Source organism: Schistocerca gregaria, chromosome 7 (assembly GCF_023897955.1).
Source record: "Schistocerca gregaria isolate iqSchGreg1 chromosome 7, iqSchGreg1.2, whole genome shotgun sequence".
Classification (NCBI taxonomy): domain Eukaryota; kingdom Metazoa; phylum Arthropoda; class Insecta; order Orthoptera; family Acrididae; genus Schistocerca; species Schistocerca gregaria.
The window spans coordinates 427,171,992-427,196,999 of NC_064926.1; the positions used below are offsets into that span (position 1 = coordinate 427,171,992).

Sequence of the window (25,008 nt, forward strand, 5' to 3'; positions counted from 1 at the left end):
GCTCAGAGCCATTTTGAACCAATTCAGGCACATCGCATTATGACGCCTGACTCTGCACAACGGTTGAAGCCACTGTGTTGGAAATTCGCATGTGACGATGGATGAAACGGACACAACCAAAAGAATATTTTTTTCCTAGAGAGATCCGTGCAAGTCCTGCACTAGACGTAGTTGTAACACTACAACACAGTGTCTCACTTAGTTTACAGTCACTTGATTCTATGACTTTAAAGCAATTTCTTGTAATTGTATGTATTTGTGAGTTTTGGCAATAATTATTGTTTATGAAAATATAATATGATGATAGAATAACAAAAAAGAAAAAAAAGTCAAAGCTTTGTATTAAACACGCTGGCAATGTCAGGAAAATTCATACGGTACGGAGCCCAAAGAATATCTTTTAAAGTAGCAATAAAATCGTTGCCGTGAGCGTCCGCATTCTTGGTACTGGATGCAAAGAAGAAACTCGGCGAATCGTCTGAAGTAGGATACAGACATGAAATGTTGTCGCATTAAAGCCGGATGGAAATTGTTCTAGAGTTGGTTTTGTAATATGTGGCAAGGCAAGCACGTGTATGGGGCAAGATACATGGCTATAAGAAGTAGTGGTAATTAAGGAAGATTACATTCTGCCCAAAGCTACTCATTCTGCTCGCTAACCATGAAGGGGCTGTTGCCAATAATGGCTACTGTAAAAAGCACTGTATTGCACCGTAAGCAGCTACTTACGATGAGAGCTCAGGCCATTATTTTGTAGTTGTGTACAAGGTCCGCCAGCGCTTCAGTTATTTCTTTTGAACGTTATAATGTTGTTTAGTCAAATTACAAACTTTTAGACTGAAGCTGATTGACCCAAGTCTTTAACCATCAGCCGGGTCCCAGTCTGTCACCAAACCTACCGAGAAAGTCTCAAGTGAAAGAAATAATTAAAAGAAGATGAAACCAATAAATTATGAAGTTAACTTCCATTGACATAATTGTTGAAATCAGAGGCAAGAGTAATTATAGTTCTTCATAAAGTGTTGCACCACTACTGCAGACAATTTGCCAACCCAAAAGTTATTTAAAAGCAATTTATATTTCAATGACAAAAGTGTCGATGCTATTTTATGAATTTATGTTATGTTTTACTAAAAAAATCATGTGCTTATATCCTCGTAACATGGCAGTGCTAAAAGGTTGTTGCTATAAATGAAACAATTTACGATCTTAAATTGAAAAAACAATTAAGAAACGGTAATTTGTTTTGGTCATTTTTTAATAAATTTTCAGATAGACAACGTTATCGTGAGTTACATAATTCAGTACAATTTACATAAAATGCTACTAGTCATTGCCTATTATTGGAGTTCGTAATTATAACATCAGTGTATCCCTAATTTATATCGTCGATGTTACACGTGCCTTAAAGCATCCAAGCTCGCACGAGGGCAATCTGTTCATTTGCCGCATTTTTATTGCCTTGCAGCTATTACGCATACATGTATACAGACTGATGTCAGTCATTAACCAAATTTAACTTTCGCTTGTTTTTGAGCTGGCAACCGTAATTATTACGCAATCTAAATTTAATCAACCATTCCATTATTCAAAATTATTGCTATTGACAGTGAATAATTAAGTTATTATCATTTTTATATTTAGACCGTTGTTGTACTTAACAAAACCCCGTACAGTAACGATCAAAATATAGCTACCTGTATTTTTTAGCTAAACATTGTTTTTCGGTATTGGTGCCTTCTTTCTGTGGTGTCACCGCCATACACCACACTTGCTAGGTGGTAGCCTTTAAATCGCCCGCGGTTCGGTAGTATACGTCGGACCCGCGTATCGCCACTATCAGTGATTGCAGACCGAGCGCCGCCACACGGCAGGTCTAGAGAGACTTCCTAGCACTCGCCCCAGTTGTACAGCCGACTTTGCTAGCGATGGTTCACTGTCTACTTACGTTCTCATTTGCCGAAAGATAGTTTAGCATAGCCTTCAGCTACATCATTTGCTGCGACCTAGCAAGGCGCCATTATCAGTTACTATTGATATTGTGAACTATGTACCGTCAAGAGCGACGTTCATCATTAATGGATTAAAGTTAAGTATTCCACCAGCTACGTCCGTTGTTTCTAAATTCTAATTTCCTTGTCCTGTTCCAGACCTCACACCAGCCTCCGTGAGCTAAATCGTGTGCCTTTCGGCCTCTTCTCTCCTGCCAACCACAAAACTTTCCATTAACTGTGGAGTGCTAGGTACACATGTCACAAAACGTTTTATACAAAGGAGAGTGTAGGTATGTTAACAGGTGTACTGAACGACAGGTATACTATATCGGAAAATGACATACACGTGTTCAACTTTTGTTCAATTAAAAAAAAAGGATTTCATTTAAATCCCCCATCCTCCAGAAAAATGTAGGCACTCTTAGATAGTAAATATCCTTGTAACATAATGACATATCGTTGCAATTTTGCGCTGTAGCGTAGTCCATTGTTTTCTCAACAGATCTTGGGACACGTTTTCCAGCAGATGACAGTGTAGCAATTAGTGAAGTAAGCTTGTCGTTTGAGCAATGCAAGACCTCACTGAAGTGGTACTGGAAGTACGAAAGAATGTTGGAGGTACAATAGAAATGGCGTAATGTCTACGGAACTCAGCCACCAATACGTACAACGATTTATCGTAGTCGGGGTAAGTTTTAAGCTGACGTTACCGTTCAGGACGTGCATAAGGAAAGGTCTGTCCGACCAAGAACATCAAGTCCAGCTTCCAGCGCTGCTGTGTTGTAACAATATCTAGGTCACTTCAAAAATCTGTGAAGCAGGGTGCACGTGAATGCGGGGTAAGCCGATCAAGCGTACGAAAAATTCTGAAGGCTGCACGCTATGAACGAGGACAACCCGGATCGAAGGGTACAATACTGCGAGTGGTTTGGAGGTATCCTCCGGGAGGGCAATGGTTATCTGGTCTGACGAGGCGCAGTTCAAACAGAACGGTACTGTAAACAGCCACAGCTGCGTGTACAGTGCTCCTGAATATCTTCACGTTCAGATGACAAACATGTTAATCTACTGGGTGTTAATGTGTGGTGTGGTCGGTCATTGGGCTGTTTGATTGGCCCATTCTTCTTTGGAGATACTGTAACTGGTGAGATGTGTGAGTTAACGAGCATTTCGCTTTTATTTAAGTATATGGCCGAAAGAGTCAGCCTTCAGGAATTGTGAAACGAACCCTGTCGTCCAGGACGGGTGCCACAAAGGGCGCAGATTCACCACGAGATGGGGAAACTCACAGGCGTCTATTGTCTATTGAGACCTAAGTGCTGTAATATGCGAGTGAGACTGAAGGGAACCTACGTCGTAGGGAAACCCAGTAGAAATCTTTTGTGGCCGAGGAGACGTAGAAGTGTAAAATATGACGGACCTAAGATCGGCTATAAAGGGAAACATTTATGGAAACTATTTAATTCTGTAGTAATGCAGGAAATCAAGCCACAGTAATTTTAATCTGCCATCCTCCATAAATTTTCATGGTGATCCCAATAAAACTTGAATATTGATTAAATCTAAAATAGTTTAGGATTTACTGTTAAAGTGAAATTAACAAGTTTTGCAGCAAAGACCTCATTGCTAAAATCTAAACACTTCGGTCGATCTTAAACGATCGACATTTCATTTAGAAGCGCATCATTAAAACGCGAAAGCGGACACTGCTGGTCTAGACACCAAAGGGAACAGTTCGGATTGAGACGCGAAAGCGGGCAGTCGGTCTTTAGGCAGCTAGGAAGTGAAACGACTTAGAAAATTTCGCGTTGTGTGGTATCGTGGGACTTAGTCTCTGAACGGTGAGTAGCCGCGCGCCTGGAGTGAACTCTAGCTTTTCGTGTAAATATCGAGGTGGAGTATTGAGTTTTGCGATGAGATTGTGAATGATCGCACTGTGTCAAATTGATATGCGCTCGAGTGTAGCAGTAATTCTAAATACGACCACTTTCGCTATTAATTTCCTTTCTGAAAAAAAAAAAATTATTCTCACCAAATCGCATCTCTGTGGCCTACATCGTTTATGGGCCGTTAATTTAGTTCCCGGTATTATTATTATTATTATTATTATTATTATTACTGTTATTTATGTTGTATTAACTTTGTATTTCGCAAACTTGCCGTCAACTAGACAATTAAACCAAAGGGTCACAAGCGTCTCATGCAGTACTTTTAATGCGGCACGTGCGGTTCAACCCCTAGACGAGTTTGAGACGAAACATTTCGACGAAGAGGAACCGCATGTAAGCCCGAACATCTTTGGAATGTTAGCTCGCAGATGCACCTTCATATGATGCAAACATCGATTTTACCAGCCATACGAGAGGTGTTTGGAAATTAAAGATTTCAACTACAAGATGGCACTCCGCCTCACTACCATAGAGATGTAAGAACCTACATGGATGGAAATCTACCGGGACGATGGATAGATCAAAGAGGAGCTGATAAGTACCCATCACCATCTCCAGACCCTACCACCTATCAACTTCTAGTTATGGGGGACCTTGAAAAAGGAAACTTACCAACAGAACCAACAGAGCTACGAGAAACCACCGAGACGTCCTGTGCGGCTGTGATACCGGTACCACTGATAGCCACGGTTCGGTTAGCAGCTCGCCGGCATCGGTGTTGTTTGGATTCTAATGGGGGTAACTTTGTACACACAAAATAATGTTCCCCCGTGCAAGAATTGTAACGGTATGTCATTTTGTTCCACTAACACTGACTATCAAAAAGTGTCTACATTTTTATGGACCCCTCTGTATGTTGTAAGTCTCCTGGCAAAACACATATTAGATGTGGTAAAAAAAAAGAGAGAAAAGAATAATTGAACGGGATGGTTGTAATAGTGTGGACAATGATTGTGTGAACTTTATGCAATAAAGAGAAACCTCTATGTGTCATGTTTAATACTTGTATAGAATTATGTACCGATTTTTTTAAAGATAATATCTGTGGCGGCGAGTACTGAAACCGCCACAGATGATACTTATTAAATATCAAATAAAGATGAGAATATGCCAAAAAGAGTATAAATAGTAGTGACCGATCATTAATTTCTCTGTCGTCTTTTTGGAGTTAGGTGAGGAGGAAGAGCCTGTGACGCCATATTGTATGCTTGTGTAGCATTCTTTTGTCAAGATTGGGAGGAGGACGCCATTAGGCATTGATTTGTAAAGGTGTGTAAGAATTTAATCTGTCTAAATGTTTTGAATAGAGTTACTTAGTGAAAACTTGCATTATGATTTGTAATAAGCTTGCCTGGTATTTCATTCCATCCTTTTAAGACATTTTCAGCTATTTAAATATTATTCGTGGTGCTGAGCTGCGCTACGAACGAACGAACCGCTGCCGCGGCGCATTCAAACTGCATTAAATTAAACCAAACATACCGCAGAGAAGCGGGCAGGTGATAGGGAACTAAAATTGTTTCTTTCAGCTTTCGGGATTGGAGAGCAGAGCAGCAGATTGTATGATGTGTTTTACAGGTGGACGGGGGGCTGCGGATGATAAATTATTTACAGTGCAAAAATGTAATTTACCTCACAATGAAATGAACAGCCTTAGCTGCTTACAGGCGTTGACATACGCCAACGGGGACAGATGAAAATGTGTGCCCCGACTGAGACTCGAACCCGGGGCACAGGGGATAGCGCGACTGCAGGGATTTATCTCTGGCACCCCCCCCCCCCCACCCCCGCCCCCCACGAAACCCACATTCTCAACGTATTGTCCCGCAGTACATTCGTAGTGCCCCCGCCTATTATACTCATTACTCGCGGCGTGTTGCCGATTCCTGTAAGAGTTCGGGCACTGTTTGTGCATTCGCACAGAAGAAGAAGATGGTCAAGTGGCCGGTGAGCCTTAACTATATACACTCCTGGAAATGGAAAAAAGAACACATTGACACCGGTGTGTCAGACCCACCATACTTGCTCCGGACACTGCGAGAGGGCTGTACAAGCAATGATCACACGCACGGCACAGCGGACACACCAGGAACCGCGGTGTTGGCCGTCGAATGGCGCTAGCTGCGCAGCATTTGTGCACTGCCGCCGTCAGTGTCAGCCAGTTTTCTGTGGCATACGGAGCTCCATCGCAGTCTTTAACACTGGTAGCATGCCGCGACAGCGTGGACGTGAACTGTATGTGCAGTTGACGGACTTTGAGCGAGGGCGTATAGTGGGCATGCGGGAGGCCGGGTTGACGTACTGCCGAATTGCTCAACACGTGGGGCGTGAGGTCTCCACAGTACATCGATGTTGTCGCCAGTGGTCGGCGGAAGGTGCACGTGCCCGTCGACCTGGGACCGGACCGCAGCGGCGCACGGATGCACGCCAAGACCGTAGGATCCTACGCAGAGCCGTAGGGGACCGCACCGCCACTTCCCAGCAAATTAGGGACACTGTTGCTCCTGAGGTATCGGCGAGGACCATTCGCAACCGTCTCCATAAAGCTGGGCTACGGTCTCGCACACTGTTAGGCCGTCTTCCGCTCACGCCCCAACATCGTGCAGCCCACTTCCAGTGGTGTCGCGACGGGCGTGAATGGAGGGACGAATGGAGACGTGTCGTCTTCAGCGATGAGAGTCGCTTCTGCCTAGGTGCCAATGATTGTCGTATGCGTGTTTGGCGCCGTGCAGGTGAGCGCCACAATCAGGACTGCATGCGACCGAGGCACACAGGGCCAACACCCGGCATCATGGTGTGGGGAGCGATCTCCTACACTGGCCGTACACCTCTGGTGATCGCCGATTGGACACTGAATAGTGCACGGTACATCCAAACCGTCATCGAACCCATTGTTCTACCATTCCTAGACCGGCAAGGGAACTTGCTGTTCCAACAGGACAATGCACGTCCGCGTGTATCCCGTGCCACCCAACGTGCTCTAGAAGGTGTAAGTCAACTACCCTGGCCAGCAAGATCTCCGGATCTGTCCCCTATTGAGCATGTTTGAGACTGGATGAAGCGTCGTCTCTCGCGGTTTGCACGTCCAGCACGAACGCTGGTCCAACTGAGGCGCCAGGTGGAAATGGCATGGCAAGCCGTTCCACAGGACTACATCCAGCATCTCTACGATCGTCTCCATGGGAGAATAGCAGCCTGCATTGCTGCGAAAGGTGGATATACACTGTACTAGTGCCGACATTTTGCATGCTCTGTTGCCTGTGTCTATGTGCCTGTGGTTCTGTCAGTGTGATCATGTGATATATCTGACCCCAGGAATGTGTCAATAAAGTTTCCCCTTCCTGGGACAATGAATTCACGGTGTTCTTATTTCAATTTCCAGGAGTGTATATACTAAGATGGTATCTGTCCTTTCGGACATGTCCGAAAGAACGGATACCATCTTAGTATATATATAATTTACCTTCATGACATAAAAGAAATCTTGCTGCACGTAGTTCTAGTCGGGCAAATATTAGAGCAAAAACATTTTTTTCTCTGATAATAGTCTCATGTTCTCGTGATAGTCCTGCTACTCATTGGTGTTCTAATGTTAACAAGAATCCACTGCAAAATTTTGATGTTGAACAAACATTGCGTACTGTAACATCAGTATTGATAGCGAAATAATTTTCAGTACCCTTTTCAATAACTGTAAAGTAAGGAAGATATGTTGAGCATTATAGCGAGTTACAGTAACGAAACAATGTTCCTTTTATAGAAAACCAGATCCAGAATAATAATATAATATATTTTGTTTTCTTGAAAATTAATGATCCAAAGAAAGTCACAGCACAGCATCCATAAAAAGTATTTCAGGGCTCTTTTCGTAGCAATATACAGGGTGTTACAAAAAGGTACGGCCAAACTTTCAGGAAATATTCCTCACACACAAAGAAAGAAAATATGTGGACATGTGTCCGGAAACGCTTACTTTCCAGGTTAGAACTCATTTTATTACTTCTTTTCAAATCACATTAATCTTGGAATGGAAACACACAGCAACAGATCGTACCAGCGTGACTTCAAACACTTTGTTACAGGAAATGTTCAAAATGTCCTCCGTTAGCGAGGATGCATGCATCCACCCTCCGTCGCATGGAATCCCTGATGCGCTGATGCAGCCCTGGAGAATGGCGTATTCTACCACAGCCGTCCACAATACGAGCACGAAGAGTCTACATTTGGTACCGTGCTTACGTAGACAAGAGCTTTCAAATGCCCCCATAAATGAAAGTCAAGAGGGTTGTGGTCAGGAGAGCATGGAGGCCATGGAATTTGTCCGCCTCTACCAATCCATCGGTCACCGAATCTGTTGTTGAGAAGCGTACGAACACTTCGACTGAAATGTGCAGGAGCTCCATCGTGCATGAACCACATGTTGTGTCTTACTTGTAATGGCACATGTTCTAGCACCACAGGCAGAGTATCCCGTATGAAATCATGATAACGTGCTCCATTGAGCATAGGTGGAAGAACATAGGGCCCAATCAAGACATCACCAACAATGCCAGCCCAAGCGTTCACAGAAAATCTGTGTTGATGACGTGACTGCACAATTGCGTGCGGATTCTCGTCAGCCCACACATGTTGATTGTAAAAATTTACAATTTGATCACGTTGGAATGAAGCCTCATCCGGAAAGAGAACATTTGCACTGAAATCATCTCTCAGTAGAGTGTGTGAAAGCAGGCGGCAGCGCTGAGTGGCATGTGTGGAGACGCACCTGCTCCTCGGCGGTGGCGGCGAGCGCCGTCTCGCCGTGCAGGGCCCCCAGCGACGGCCGCTTCAAGCCCCACTGGCGGTAGTTGTCGAGGCGGGGCAGCGCCTCCAGCGTCAGCTGCTGCAGCGACGAGCGGCGGCGCGGCTCCGTCACCAGGCACGTCGTCGACGTCGCCGTGAACACGTCCGTGGCGCCCCCGCCGCCCCCGCCGACTCTGCCCTCCTCCATGCCTTCCACTCTCCGCACGCTAAACCGGTTCTCCATTCTGAAACACCGACACATCTCAATGCATTCATTTGTCTCCAGTGGAACGCTGGGTGTAAATCTAAAGTGCTCACAGCTGCGACGTTGAGAATACAGCAAAAAGTCTGTTCCCTGGTATATGGAAACTTCCAGGCCACTAACCTTATTTAAATACTAGCTGAGTACCCGGCGTTGCCACGGTATGTACACTACTAATTAGGATTAGATGCTGGTGTTGCATAAGTGTTTTATTGAGGCCAGACAGCTAAGGTCATCAGTATTCTTTTCACCACAAGGGCTGAAGCACTGAACCCAATGTGTCAGCGTACAGAGTAAATTATGCGTGCAACGTTATGTTTGCATTACGTGTATCTGAGGCGGAATATGGGAACCAGCCCAGTATGCACCTAGCGGGATGTGGTAAACCGCCTAAAAACCACAGCCACGGTGGCCGGCACACAGGAGCGCTCGTCGTTCAGTCACTGTGCGGATTCGTTACCGAGCCGGCATACCACCCCATCCCAGAAGCTGTAGCTTTAACACTTGTGCCTGCCCGGGGCGGGTGACGATCGCAGCCTCAAAATTCTCTAATACCAGCCCGATAAAATCAGTGTAACGTCGTTCGGTTTATCCTTAATGTGCAACTGTTTTGCTTGTACGCATTTTCGCAAGGAAGTTATTCCATCATGTAAAAGGCTGGTGAAAGGCTGGTGCTACATTGTTTATTCATTCTCTAAACTTCGGCCACTGCACATCTACATCTACATGATTACTCTGCAATTCACATTTAAGTGCTTGGCAGAGGGTTCATCGAAGCACAATCATACTATCTCTCTACCATTCCACTCTCGAACAGCGCGCGAGAAAAACGAACGCCTAAACCTTTCTGTTCGAGCTCTGATTTCTCTTATTTTATTTTGATAATCATTCCTACCTATGTAGGTTGGGCTCAACAAAATATTTTCGCATTCGGAAGAGAAAGTTGGTGACTGAAATTTCGTAAATAGATCTCGCCACGACGAAAAACGTCTCTGCTTTAATGACTTCCATCCCAACTCGCAAATCATATTGGCCACACTCTCTCCCCTATCACGTGATAATACAAAACGAGCTGCCGTTTTTTGCACCCTTTCGATGTCCTCCGTCAATCCCACCTGGTAAGGATCCCACACTGCGCAGCAATATTCTAGCACAGGGCGAACGAATGTAGTGTAAGCTGTCTCTTTAGTGGACTTGTTGCATCTTCTAAGTGTCCTGCCAATGAAACGCAACCTTTGGCTCGCCTTCCCGACAATATTATCTATGTGGTCCTTCCAACTGAAGTTGTTCGTAATTTTAACACCCAGGTACTTAGTTGAATTGACAGCCTTGAGAATTGTACTATTTATCGAGTAATCGAATTCCAACGGATTTCTTTTGGAATTCATGTGGATCATCTCACACTTTTCGTTATTTAGCGTCAACTGCCACCTGACACACCATACAGCAATCTTTTCTAAATCGCTTGGCAACTGATACTGGTCTTCGGATGACCTTACTAGACGGTAAATTACAGCATCATCTGCGAACAACCTAAGAGAACTGCTCAAATTGTCACCCAGGTCATTTGTATAGATCAGGAACAGCAGAGGTCCCAGGACTTCATATCACTTCAGTTTTACTCGATGATTTGCCGTCTATTACTATGAACTGCGGCCTTCCTGACAGGAAATCAGGAATCTAGTCGCATAACTGAGACGATACCCCATAGGCCCACAGCTTGATTAGAAGTCGCTTGTGAGGAAAGGTGTCGAAAGCTTTCCGGAAATCTAGAAATACGGAATCAATTGAGATCCCCTGTCGATAGCGGCCATTACTTCGTGCGAATAAAGAGCTAGCTGCGTTGCACGAGAAAGATGTTTTCAGAAACCATGCTGATTACGTATCAATAGATCGTTCCCTTCGAGGTGATTCATAATGTTTGAATACAGTATATGCTCTAAAACCCTACTGCAAACCGACGTCAATGATATAGGTCTGCAGTTCGATGGATTACTCCTACTACCCTTCTTAAACACTGGTGCGACCTGCGTAATTTTCCAATCGGTAGGTACAGATGTATCGGTGAGAGAGCGGTTGTATATGATTGCTAAGTAGGGAGCTATTGTATCAGCGTGATCTGAAAGGAACCTAATCGGTATACAATCTGGGCCTGAAGACTTGCCCGTATCAAAACTATGTGATCTGAATTACCCGGACACCCCCAAAAACATACCTTTTCATATTGGGTGCATTGTTCTGTCACCTACTGCCAGGTACTCCGTATCAGCGACCTCAGTAGTCATTAGACATCGTGAGAGAGCAGATGGGGCGCTCCGTGGAACTCACGGACCCCGAATGTGGTCATATGTCTGTACGTGAGATTTCCATGCTCCTAAACATCCCTAGTGTACTGTTTCCGATGTGATAGTGAAGTGGAAACGTGAAGGGACACGTATAGCACATTAGCGTACAGGCCGACCTCGTCTGTTCACTGAGAGATTCCTCTGACAGTTGAAGAGGGTCGTAATGTGTAATAGGCAAACATCAGTCCAGACCATCACACAGTAATTCCGAACTGCACCAGGACCCACTGCAAGTACTATGACAGTTAGGCGGGAGGTGAGAAAACTTGGATTTCATGGTCGAGCGGCTGCTCATAAGCCACACATCACGCCAGTAAATACCAAACGACGCCTCGCTCGGTGTAAGGAGCGTTAACACTAGATAATTGAAGAGTGGAAAAACGTTATGTGGAGTGGCGAATCACGGTAAACAATGTGGTGATCCGATACCAGGGTGTGGGTATGGCGAGGTGCTATGAAGTATCAGAAAGCCGAAGTTAGCTCAACAGAACTGATGGAACGGCTCCTGTAGTGACGTTTTAAGGGTCTGGAACTTCACGATCAGTGCCCTGAACGACGTATATGGCCTTCTTAGGCAAGCGGTCATAAGTGTTTACAAGTCCTTGACCTATAGAGCGGTATAGCAAAGCTGTTTGTGGGAACGCAGGCACTTTTTTTTTGCAGTGTGTGTTAACCTTTCTGGTTTGCACGAGGTTGTGCTTCTCCGGCAAACAGGAGCATTAAGAAAGTCCCCTCTAGATTCACTGTTAATTTTTGCAGGGCTCTACCGACAGATATCTCCGTAATATATATAACAGCGACATATAGGATGCCTGAGGGCAGTGTCTACAATGTTTCTACAAAATATAGAGAAAGCAACGAGTTGCAAAACTGGGTTTGGTTGAGTGGCAGTGGAACTGAGGTAAATCGTACGATTCGACGTATTTACAACATCTTAACGAAGCAGGAAAGCACCTGAGGATGCATGATGTTGAACACCGTGTTATTCAAGTTTCATCAATACCTACACCATAAACAAGCGTGGTGTATTGCTGCATATGAATGCGTGTAAACAGGTTACGATAGATAAATCCGTCAGTTGCCCGTGATATGAATAGAAGAGGCAAGATTTTGTGTTAGAAGTTGACCATACAGATGAGTCGAATCTCACACGAACTGCTGTTTTCTGGGAAGTATCTACGTGCTTTGAGTTTATTGAACATGGTCTAACATAAATAATTGTGGACTAGGAGGATGTGAATGTAAAGTGAGCAGTGGAAGAAACCAGAAGTACAGAGAAATTATTTTAGTGGATGATTCACTTGTATGGTATCAATTGATGGGAAATCAATCAAACAAAGTCATCCACTTCAACGATGCCAACCACGGGAGATATGATTTTGAATTAGATTTAAAACTTGCTTCGCTCCCTGTTAGACATTTTATGTTATTGGGAAAGCGATCAAAATTTTTTGTTGCTGCATATTGAACACGCCTCTGAGCCACTGATAGCTTTGTGCGTGGGTAATGAAGGTCACTTTTCCCTTTAGAGTTGTAGGTATGTATATCACTGTACTTCTTAAGTTGTGATGGATTATAAATGACGAATTTGATTAGCGAATAAATGTACTGTGAAGGCCCTCGTTGTCTAGTGGCTAGCGTTCCTGCCTCTGGATCATGGGGTTCCGGTTCGATTCTCTCCCGGGTAGGGGATTTTCTTTGCCCAGGGACTCGGTGTTTATGTTGCCCTCATCATTTTATCAGTGAATAGATTGCACTGTAAAAAAATTGTAACTTTTTACGGGCGCTGATGACCGCGCAGCTGAGCGTTCCACAAACCAAACAAGAATTGTGAAGGCGTAGTGAAAATGTCTAGCTCCTTGTAGAGGTGTTACACAACATCCGCGGGTGAACATCACGTATTTAGCTTGTTGTTCGCTTTCATGCCCCGTCCGCCATTATCGAATAGAAATTAGCAAAATATGTCAGTAGGTTGACACATTTGTTTGCAAGATTAACAGTTATGCGGAGAGCAGAAGTGGCTGAACTTCACTGTTTGAGAAGGTTAGTAATATGCTTCTACAAGTTCATGTTGTCATCAATACGTACACCGAAAAATTTTGAGCATGCCACCATACTCAATGACACCTACTCATGTGGTGTTACTATTTGTTGTGTAGAACTGAATGTAGCGTGTTTTTATTTCATAATTAAGGGGAATTTATCTTCAGAGGACTACTTAATAATTCTTAGGAAATTATCATCTACCAACTTTTCCGTTGCTTTCTTTCTAATGGGATTTATTACAACACTAGCAACGTGATCAAAAAGTACCAATTTTTCTTGCTGAATGTTAAACTGAAGATCATCCACATATATAACTAAGGAAATGACCAAAAATACGACCCTGTCGGACACTCTTTGTCATATTTTTTCCCCAGTCGCAAAAATTTTCTATCTTTCCGTCAATGTCTGAATTATTCGGCACAAACTTTTACATGTAAGTGAATCGTCTGTGCGGTACTCCCGTCGCTTCACCGCAGTTCCTACTGGGATAAGCACACCTCTCCCCCACAAAAGTAATGAAAAAGGAATTATCGTTCTGAAACAACAACATTCCTGTCGCAGTTGTAAACAATTCTGAAAATTGCTGAACTATGAACACAGCCGTGGTCTGTCTAGGACACCAGAAATATTCTGGAGAACAGCTGATTGATAAACACGAGCTACATCCTATCAACCTAAGATAAGAGAAATCAATATTTCAAATCGTAATAGGCAAAGTAAACAGAAATAAAGAAAAATTGGATCTCGTTTCCCTACAAGACTACGTCTTATTTTGTCGTCCATTGTTGTCCAATGTTGGCTTCTATTTCGTCTCCAATGGTCTGTTAGTCAAGAGGCTGTCATATGACTATTCTCATCTTTTTTTGTCCTCCTCTTAAAAGAGTGGCCTTCATAAACCATGACGTCCCAAAAGTCGCTTTGCAGGGGTATCTTCCAAGCGTTTGTTTAGAAACGAGCTTTTAGGAAGAGCAAATAAATTTGTAAACCAGGATAAACGAGACAGAGTTTGCAGGCTTAGTTATTAACATATACACTACTGGCCATTAAAATTGCTACTCCACGAAGATTACGTGCTACAGGCGCGAAATTTAACCGACAGGAAGAAGATGCTGTGATATGCAAATGATTAGCTTTTCAGAGCATTTACACAAGGTTGGCGCCGGTGGCGACACCTTCAACGTGCTGCCATAAGGAAAGTTTCCAACCGATAGTTCATACACAAACAGCAGTTGACCGGCGTTGCCTGGTGAAACGTTGTTGTGATGCCTCGTGTAAGGTAGAGAAATGCGTGCCATCACGTTTCCGACTTTGAAATGGGTCGGAGTGTAGCCTATCGCGATTGCGGTTTATCGTTTCGCGACATTGCTGTTCGCGTTGGTCGAGATCCAATGACTGTTAGCAGAATACGGAATCGGTGGGTTCAGGAGGGTAATACGGAATGCTACGCTGGATCCCAACGGCCTCGTATCACTAGCAGTCGAGATGACAGGCATCTTATCCCCATGGCTGTAACGGATTGTGCAGCCACGTCTCGATCCCTGAGTCAACACATGGGGACATTTGCAAGACAACAACCATCTGCACGAACAGTTCGACGACGTTTGCAGCAGCATGAACTATCAGCTCGGAGACCATGACTGCGGTTACCCTTGACGCTGCATCACAGACGGGAGCGCCTGCGATGGTGTACTCAACGACGAACCTGGGTGCACGAATGGCAAAACGTCATTTTTTTCGGATGAACCCAGGTTCTGTTTACAGCATCATGATGGTCGCAACCGTGTTTGGCGACATCGCGGTGAACGCACATTGGAAGCGTGTATTCGTCATCGCCATACTGGCGTATCACCCGGCGTGGTGGTATGGGGTGCCATTGGTTACACGTCTCGGCCACCTCTTGTTCGCATTGACGGCACTTTGAACAGTGGACGTTACATTTCAGATGTGTTAAAACTCGTGGCTCTTCCCCTCATTCGATCCCTGCATTTCAGCAGGATAATGCAAGACCGCATGTTGCAGTTCCTGTACGGGCCTGTCCAGAAGGACACAGAAAATGTTCGACTGCTTCCCTGGCCAGCACATTCTCTAGATCTCTCACCAATTGAAAACGTCTGGTCAATGGTGGCCGAACAACTGGCTCGTCACAATACGCCAGTCACTACTCTTGATGAACTGTGGTATCGTGTTGAAGCTCCATGGACAACTGTACCTGTACACACCATCCAAGCCCTGTTTGACTCACGGCCAGAGGTGGTTGTTCTGGGTACTGATTTCTCAGGACCTATGCATCCAAATTGCGTGAATATGTAATCACATGTCAGTTCTAGTATAAAATATTTGTCAAATGAATACCCGTTTATCATCTGCATTTCTTCTTGGTGTAGCAATTTTAATGGCCAGTAGTGTACTAATAGCAATAACTTATTGACAAGACAGACACTCGCCGAAGGACTGTTAGAGCTTTGCTGACGTAAGAGCTATATCGATAGGATCCAGTGTTGAAAAAGTGGTAATAGTGTAAGTAAACTAGGTTTCTCGGTGGCAATGGAAGACTCAAACACGTTATGCAGCACAAACAAAATAGATCATGCTAAGGAAAATGTAACACACAAGCATATTTTTCAAGTTAGCGCTCAACGGAGCAGAAAACATGTCCAAAAGAAGCTTCTTATCCCAGTGAAATTATTAACACCGACGTAGATAGTAATTTAATTATCATCTTGTGAGAAATGTCCTAGTTCGTAGTAACTGACGGAAAGTCATCGAGTGAAGCTGAGGTGATATATGACATTCTCCCAAGGAAGTGTTATAGGTCATATGCTGTTCCTAATCTACATAAACATTTTAGGAAAGAATCTGAGCAGCCTTCGTAGATGATTTGCAGACGATGGTGTCGTTTACTGTCTGGCGAAATCAACAGAAGATAAAAACCAATTGCAAAATGCTCCAGAATATATCTGTATGACATGAAAAGCAGCAATTGACGGTTACACGTTAAAATAACAACTGACCTAAATACCTAGGGATTATGAACAACTTATACTGCAACGATAAGGTAGATAGCGTTGTGAGAGCCAAAGGCTGCGTTTTCTTAGCAAAGCTCTTAAAAGATGCAACAGGTCTACTAGAGAGACCGCCTACCCTACGCTTGTCCGTCCTCTTCTGGGGTACTTCTATGCATTAAAGAGTTCTTAAAAGAAGGGCTGTTCGTTTTGTATTATCGCGAAATAGGGGAGAGAGTGTCAGGGATATTGTACGCGAATTGAGGTGGCAATCATTAAAACAAAGACATTTTTCGTTGTAGCGACTTCTTTTCACAAAATTTCAATCACCATCTTTGTCCTCCAACTACAAAAATATTTTGTTGATGCCCACCTACACACGGAGAAATTATCTTTGTAATAAAGTTAGATGAATCAGAGCTCATACAGAAAGATTTAAGTGTTCGTTTTTCCCGCGTGCTGTCCGAATGTGGAACAGTAGAGAAATAGTCTGAAGTTGTCTGGAGGAACCAGTTTTATTCTTGCGTGACTTACAATGTGTTGGAAAGAAATGATTGCTCAGAATATGAAAAGTGTCATGCAAGTCCACGAAGTTAAATAAAAGCGGGCGCTGAAATAGCTGCAAGGAATACCAGGTAGTTCCTAACCTAGAATTAATAGAGTACGTGTGAAGAAGATTGTGTTATATGTGTAATGAAGATTGTTTTTTGTAAATACTTCGACATCTAAGTGAACCAAAAAAGTGTAAAAACTGTGAATATTTACTTTACTGACGTTAGAAGCAAAAACTGCCATCAAAATTTTCTCAACCCTACAGTACACGAAATATCTGCCGAGAAGAAAGTTCAGGCACAGAAAAGGTGGTAAGTATAAATGAATTTGTGTGTTATTTTATTTTTTATGTTCTTCTTATCATAATTAACCTATTTTAAATTTTACTTAGATCACGAAGCTACGATTAGAGCTTTAAGTTTGCTTGAGAAGTGTCTGAGCACTATCTTAAAAATAATTTTGTGAGCAATAATAACTATTAAACTTCAGTTCATCGATCGTGAGTGAGCTATGTCATTTACGACACACTAAGGTCACGTTGTAGTAAAGCGACTGTAAATCAGTGCTCGTGGATACCCTGGACAGGTCCAGTGAGCGTATGCATACGCCGAGTACAATTTCCGCACAGGCTTCGTCACAATACATTACAACCTAACTACTTTTCACTCTGTGCCTTCCTTCGTCGTTACATTTCATTTTTCATGTTACTACATTTCAAATACTTGTCTGTTGTACCTTCTTCCGATGTTTCAAACTTAACTTTTTCTCTTTGGCACCGTGATGTGTTGCAGTACTGAGGCTACAAAACTGTGTTTTTAGCGCTGCTCGTATCAGTGGGTCACTTGAACCTTGGCTGACTCACCGCGATGGGCGGTCGTCAACAGCGACTGGTAGTACCTGTCAGCGTTAGCAGAAGTAGGACGGAGCAAATGTACACAGTAACATGTCAAGGACCAAGGCCACTGGTTAGGACGTCAGTTTGGTTTCACAGTTACGTCATTTGCTGCAGAAACAGCTGTAAGGAGATTTATTATCTCTCCTCTCTCCGTTCGCTTTGTATCTCAACACACAATACACACTCCAGTTATGATATAACTGCTATGACTTCGTACATAAGATAAAATTAGACGTGGATAAAAAAAATGGTGACTTTTAATTCATGGAAGGACAACATGGAGGATTACTGTTCAAACATATGAAGTTGTTGTAGAAGCACATCAGAGAGACCCAGCTACCGCCTTTTTGAACGAGCTACTCCTGATTAAGCTGGCACTGTCTTGGAAAAGGACGCGGAAGTCTGTATCGTGACGGATGGACGGGAAACGTGTAACTGGCTCCTCCGAATATAAGGCTGTAAGGTGTCAAAAAGACGAGGGCTAGTAGAAATCCTTGGGTGACAGAAGATATACTGAATTTAATTGATGAAAGGAGAAAATATAAAAATGCAGTAAGTGAAGCAGGCAAAAAGGAATACAAACGTCTCAAAAATGACGTCGACAGGAAGAGCAAAATGGCTAAGCAGGGATGGCTAGAGGACAAATGTAAGGATGTAGAGGCTTATCTCACTAGGGGTAAGTTAGATACTGCCTACAGGAAAATTAAAGAGACCCTTGCAGAAAAGAGAACCACTTCTATGAATATCAAGATCTCCGATGGAAACTCAGTTATAAGCAAAGAAGGGAAAGCAGAAAGGTGGAACGAGTATATTTTTTTTATTGTCATCAGTCTACTGACTGGTTTGATGCGGCCCGCCACGAATTCCTTTCCTGTGCTAACCTCTTCATCTCAGAGTAGCACTTGCAACCTACGTCCTCAATTATTTGCTTGACGTATTCCAATCTCTGTCTTCCTCTACAGTTTTTGCCCTCTACAGCTCCCTCTAGTGCCATGGAAGTCATTCCCTAATGTCTTAGCAGATGTCCTATCATCCTGTCCCTTCTCCTTATCAGTGTTTTCCACATATTCCTTTCCTCTCCGATTCTGCGTAGAACCTCCTCATTCCTTACCTTATCAGTCCACCTAATTTTCAACATTCGTCTATAGCACCACATCTCAAATGCTTCGATTCTCTTCTGTTTCGGTTTTCCCACAGTCCATGTTTCACTTCCAAACAATGCTGTACTCCAGACGTACATCCTCAAAAATTTCTGCCTCAAATTAAGGCCGGTATTTGATATTAGTAGACTTCTTTTGGCCAGAAATACCATTTTTGCCATAGCGAGTCTGCTTTTGATGTCTTCCTTGCTCCGTCCGTCATTGGTTATTTTACTGCCTAGGTAGCAGAATTCCTTAACTTCATTGACTTCGTGACCATCAATCCTGATGTTAAGTTTCTCGCTGTTCTGATTTCTACTACTTCTCATTACCTTCATCTTTCTCCGATTTACTCTCAAACCATTCCGTTCATCAGATCATTTAATTCTTCTTCACTTTCACTCAGGATAGCAATGTCATCAGCGAATCGTATCATTGATATCTTTTTACCTTGTATTTTGATTCCACTCCTGAACCTTTCTTTTATTCCATAATTGCTTCCTCGATGTACAGATTGAAGAGTAGGGGCGAAAGGCTACAGCCTTGTCTTACACCCTTCTTAATACGAGCACTTAGTTCTTGATCGTCCACTCTTATTATTCCCTCTTGGTTGTTGTACATATTGTATATGACCCGTTTCTCCCTATAGCTTACCCCTACTTTTTTCAGAATCTCGAACAGCTTGCACCATTTTATATTGTCGAACGCTTTTTCCAGGTCGACAAATCCTATGAACGTGTCTTGATTTTTCTTTAGCCTTGCTTCCATTATTAGCCGTAACGTCAGAATTGCCTCTCTCGTGCCTTTACTTTTCCTAAAGCCAAACTGATCGTCATCTAGCGCATTCTCAATTTTCTTTTCCATTCTTCCGTATATTATTCTTGTAAGCAGCTTCGATGCGTGAGCTGTTAAGCTGATTGTGCGATAATTCTCGCACTTGTCAGCTCTTGCCGTCTTCGGAATTGTGTGGATGATGCTTTTCCGAAAGTCAGATGGTATGTCGCCAGACTCATATATTCTACACACCAACGTGAATAGTCATTTTGTTGCCACTTCCCCTACTGATTTTAGAAATTCTGATGGAATTTTATCTATCCCTTCTGCCTTATTTGACCGTAAGTCCTCCAAAGCTCTTTTTAATTCCGATTCTAATACTGGATCCCCTATCTCTTCTAAATCTACTCCTGTTTCTTCTTCTATCACATCAGACAAATTTTCACCTTCATAGAGGCTTTCAGTGTATTCTTTCCACCTATCTGCTCTCTCCTCTGCATTTAACAGTGGAATTCCCGTTGCACTCTTAATGTTACCACCGTTTCTTTTAATGTCAGCAAAGGTTGTTTTGACTTTCCTGTATGCTGAGTCTGTCCTTCCGACAATCATATCTTTTTCGATGTCTTCACATTTTTGCTGTAGCCATTTCGTCTTAGCTTCCCTGCACTTCCTATTTATTTCATTCCTCAGCGACTTGTATTTCTGTTTTCCTGATTTTCCCGGAACATGTTTGTACTTCCTCCTTTCATCAATCAACTGAAGTATTTCTTCTGTTACCCATGGTTTCTTCGCAGCTACCTTCTTTGTACCTATGTTTTCCTTCCCAACTTCTGTGAGGGCCCTTTTTAGAGACGTCCATTCCTCTTCAACTGTGTTGCTTACTACGCTATTCCTTATTGCTGTATCTATAGCAGTAGAGAACTTCAAACGTATCTCGTCATTCCTTAGAACTTCCGTATCCCACTTCTTTGCGTATTGATTCTTCCTGACTAATGTCTTTAACTTCAGCCTACTCTTCATCACTACTATATTGTGATCTGAGTCTATATCTGCTCCTGGGTACGCCTTACAATCCAATATCTGATTTCGGAATCTCTGTCTGACCATGATGTAATCTAATTGAAATCTTCCCGTATCTCCCGGCCTTTTCCATGTATACCTCCTGCTCTTGTGATTCGTGAACAGGGTATTCGCTATTACTAGCTGAAACTTGTTATAGAACTCAGTTAGTCTTTCTCCTCTTTCATTCCTTGTCCCAAGCCCATATTCTCCTGTAACCTTTTCTTCTACTCCTTCCCCTACAACTGCATTCTAGTCGCCCATGACTATTAGATTTTCGTCCCCCTCTACATACTGCATTACCCTTTCAATATCCTCATACACTTTCTCCATCTGTTCATCTTCAGCTTGCGACATCGGCATGTATACCTGAACTATCGCTGTCGGTGTTGGTCTGCTGTCGATTCTGATTAGAACAACCCAGTCACTGTACTGTTCACAGTAACACACCCTCTGCCCTACCTTCCTATTCATAACGAATCCTACACCTGTAATACCATTTTCTGCTGCTGTTGATATTACCTGATACTCATCTGACCAGAAATCCTTGTCTTCCTTCCACTTCACTTCACTGACCCCTACTACATCTAGATTGAGCCTTTGCATTTCCCTTTTCAGATTTTCTAGTTTCCCTACCACGTTCAAGCTTCTGACATTCCACGCCCCGACTCGTAGAACGTTATCCTTTCTTTGATTATTCAATCTTTTTCTCATGGTAACCTCCCTCTTGGCAGTATATAGAGTATATAGAGGGTCTGTACAAGTGCGATGTACCTGAGGACAATATTATGGAAATGGAGCGGATATAGATGAAGATGAAATGGGAGATATGATACCGCGTGAATAGTATGACAGAGCACTGAAAGATCTAAGTCAAACAAGGCCCCAGGAGTGGAGAACCTTCCATTAGAACTACTAATAGTCTTGGGAGAGCCAGCCAAGACAAAAATTTGCATCTGGTATGCAACATGGATGAGACAGGGAAAATACATCAGATTTCAAGAAGAGTGTAATAATTCCCATTCCAAAGAAAGTAGGAGCTGACAGGTCTGAAAATTACCGAATTGTCAGTTTAATATGTCACGGCTGCAAAATACTAACGCGGATTCTTTACAGACGAATGGAAAAACTGGTTGAAGCCGACCACGGGGAAGATCATTTTGGATTCAGTAGAAATATTGGAACACGAGAGGCAGTAATGACCCTACGACTTATCTTAGAAGATAGATTAAGGAAAGGCAAACATACGTTACTAGCATTCAAACCTACGTTTCTAGCGTTTATGGAGTTTGAGAAAGCTTTTGACAGACTGGAATACTCTCTTTCAAATTCTGAAGGTAGCACGGGTAAAATACATGAAGCGAAAGGCTATTTACAATTCATACAGAAACCATATGGCAGTTATAAGAGTCTAGGGGCATGAAAAAAGGGAAGCAGTGGTTGGGAAGGGAGCGAGACAGGGTTGTAGCCTATTCCCGATGATATTCAGTCTGCATATTGAGCAAGCAGTAAAGGAAACAAGAGAAAAATTCGGAGTAGGTATTAAAACCCATGGAGAAGAAATAAAAACTTTGAGGTTCGCCGATGACATTGTAATTCTGTCAGAGACAGCAAAGGACTTGGAAGAGCAGTTGAACGGAATGGACAGTGTCTTGAAAGGAGGGTATGAAATGAACATCAACAAAAGCAAAACTATGATAATGGAATGTGGTCGAATTAAGTCGGGCGACGCTGAGGAAATTAGGTTAGGAAATGAGACACTTAAAGTAGTAAAGGAGTTTTGCTATTTGGGGAGCCAAATAACTGATGATGGTCGAAGTAGAGAGGATATAAAATGTAGACTGGCAATGGCAAGGAAAGTATTTCTGAAGAAGAGAAATTTGTTAACATCGAGTATTGATTTAAGTGTCAGGAAGTTGTTTCTGAAAATATTTGTATGGAGTGTAGCCATGTATGGAAGTGAAACATGGACGATAAATAGTTTGGACAATAAGAGAATAGAAGCTTTCGATATGTGGTGCTACAGAAGAATGCTGAAGATTAGATGGATAGATCACATAACTAATGAGGAGGTATTGGACAGAATTGGGGAGAAGAGGAGTTTGTGGCACAACTTGACTAGAAGAAGGCATCGGTTGGTAGGACATGTTCTGAGGCATCAAGGGATCACGAATTTAATACTGGAGGGCAGAGTGGAGGGTAAAAAACGTAGAGGGAGACCAAGAGATGAATACACTAAACGGATCAAGAAGGATGGAGGCTGCAGTAGGTACTGGGAGATGAAGAAGCTTGCACAGGATAGAGTGGCATGGAGATCTGTTATCACTCTCACCCCAACAGTAGGCTTGTGGTCCTTACTACGCATGCATGTAGGCGTGGGCTTCGTGTCTATCTTGTCCACAATAATGCGTTCACTATGCTGTTTGTAGTAACTTACCCGCACTCCTATTTTTTATTCATTATTAAACCTACTCCAGCATTACCAGATTAAGATACTCCAATTTAAATTCGTGAGTACTAGACAGTAAGCTCCCAGAGATCCTCTCCAACTCCACAGCTTTCCCTTCCAGACAACTAATCTGTCGTGATCATTCTATCTAATCGAACCTACTTTAGCCATCAAGGTTGCCGCCTCCTTTCCCACCCTATGCGTTTCTTCCGTCCGCATAACCTTGAAATGACCTCCGGGCGAGTTATCCGTATCCCGAGCGCCATGTATTCTACACCTACTCCCCCACAGCGCAATTCCCCAGCGCATACCAAACCATCGGCTCCATTACCATCTCACTCCTCACAGAGCCGTTTAAACCTTCTACTCTCAAATTACGCTTTTACGGAGCAGTTATTACGAATGTGAAGTACATCGTTTATGTAATATTATAAGTCGTACCCTAAATTTTTCCTCACATAAACACAAATAATTTTCTTTTTAAAATCGTCAATGTAGACTCGCTCGTAGACGAAAGCATGTACGTTCTCCATCACTTCAACATTTTAAGTCCATGTCCAGCCGTACATTTTATAAAAATGAATGTACGCGTGTGTGTGTTTCTTTATGTATGTGTGTATGTATGTTCCATGTGTCCTCCTAAACCACTGCACCGATTTCAACCAAACGTGAAACACATATCACTTACTGTATGGAAACAACAGCTGTGTAGGCAAGAACCACCTACCTAATAAAGAGGGTGGGAGGTGGGGGAGGGAGTAACAAAACAGTGTAGTCCACAACACGTGAAAACCCAGATTTCTTCATTATGTATTTGAGAGTGAGAGCACCTACTGACTTTCAACAAACTTTTCGCATAGTTTCAAAACTTTAAGGAACTTTTTCTCGCTGACAACCCCCACAAAATGATGAAAGGGAAAAAGTTTGATCGCTTAGTACATTTTCACTGTTCATGCTACCGCACCACGAATGACGCTTTAATTTATTATTTCTTTACTACTGTCTGTATGCGCAACAGATTTTGTAGGCACTATTGTAATATACTGCTGAATACACCAGAAAAATGATATCGTTCCCCTACACATATCTCAGGAGATTTGACCTTGACACTGAGACACGTGAAAAACTTCCGCATCACGCAAAACGTTTCAACTTTTTTTCCTTTGGTACTAACTGTATTTACAACACATTTCGCAGACAGTATCCACATATATCACTTAACGTATCTAAAAATTACATCATTGTATGGCACATAGTTTAGGAGATACGATATCAAATGTTGAGATGAATGAAAAATGCGGCATCGTGTATAATGTTTTAATTTATTATTTTGTTACTACTAACTCTAATAACAACACATTTCACAGACAGAAGTCACGTATAGCCGGCCGCGGTGGTCATGCGGTTCTAGCGCTGCAGTCCGGAACCTTGGGACTGCTACGGTCGCAGGTTCGAATCCTGCCTCGGGCATGGATGTGTGTGATGTCCTTAGGTTAGTTAGGTTTAAGTAGTTCTAAGTTCTAGGGGACTGAAGACCTAAGATATTAAGTCCCACAGTGCTCAGAGCCATTTGAACCATTTTTGAGAAGTCACGTACCCTACTAGATGTACCAGCAAAATCGTATCCTTTTGCAGCACTTACTACAGGAGACACGTCGTCATCAACTTTGAGTTGGGTCAAAACGAAACTGCAGGCCGGAATTCGCTATTAATACAGGTGTTGATGAAATGAGGAATACACAGACACCCAGTCCCCAGTG

At 42.9% G+C, this 25,008-nt stretch overlaps 1 protein-coding gene across 1 annotated transcript in view; it reads right to left on the reverse strand.

The window, feature by feature from the left end:
* The window catches only part of LOC126282040 (bumetanide-sensitive sodium-(potassium)-chloride cotransporter), a 308,227-nt gene that overhangs the window by 211,236 nt on the left and 71,983 nt on the right, over positions 1-25,008 (reverse strand). Inside the window, exon 2 of the mRNA XM_049981454.1 lies at positions 8,709-8,970. Coding sequence (XP_049837411.1) covers positions 8,709-8,969 — 261 coding nt within the window. The 5' untranslated portion in view covers position 8,970. The remainder of the gene's footprint in view (positions 1-8,708; positions 8,971-25,008) is intronic.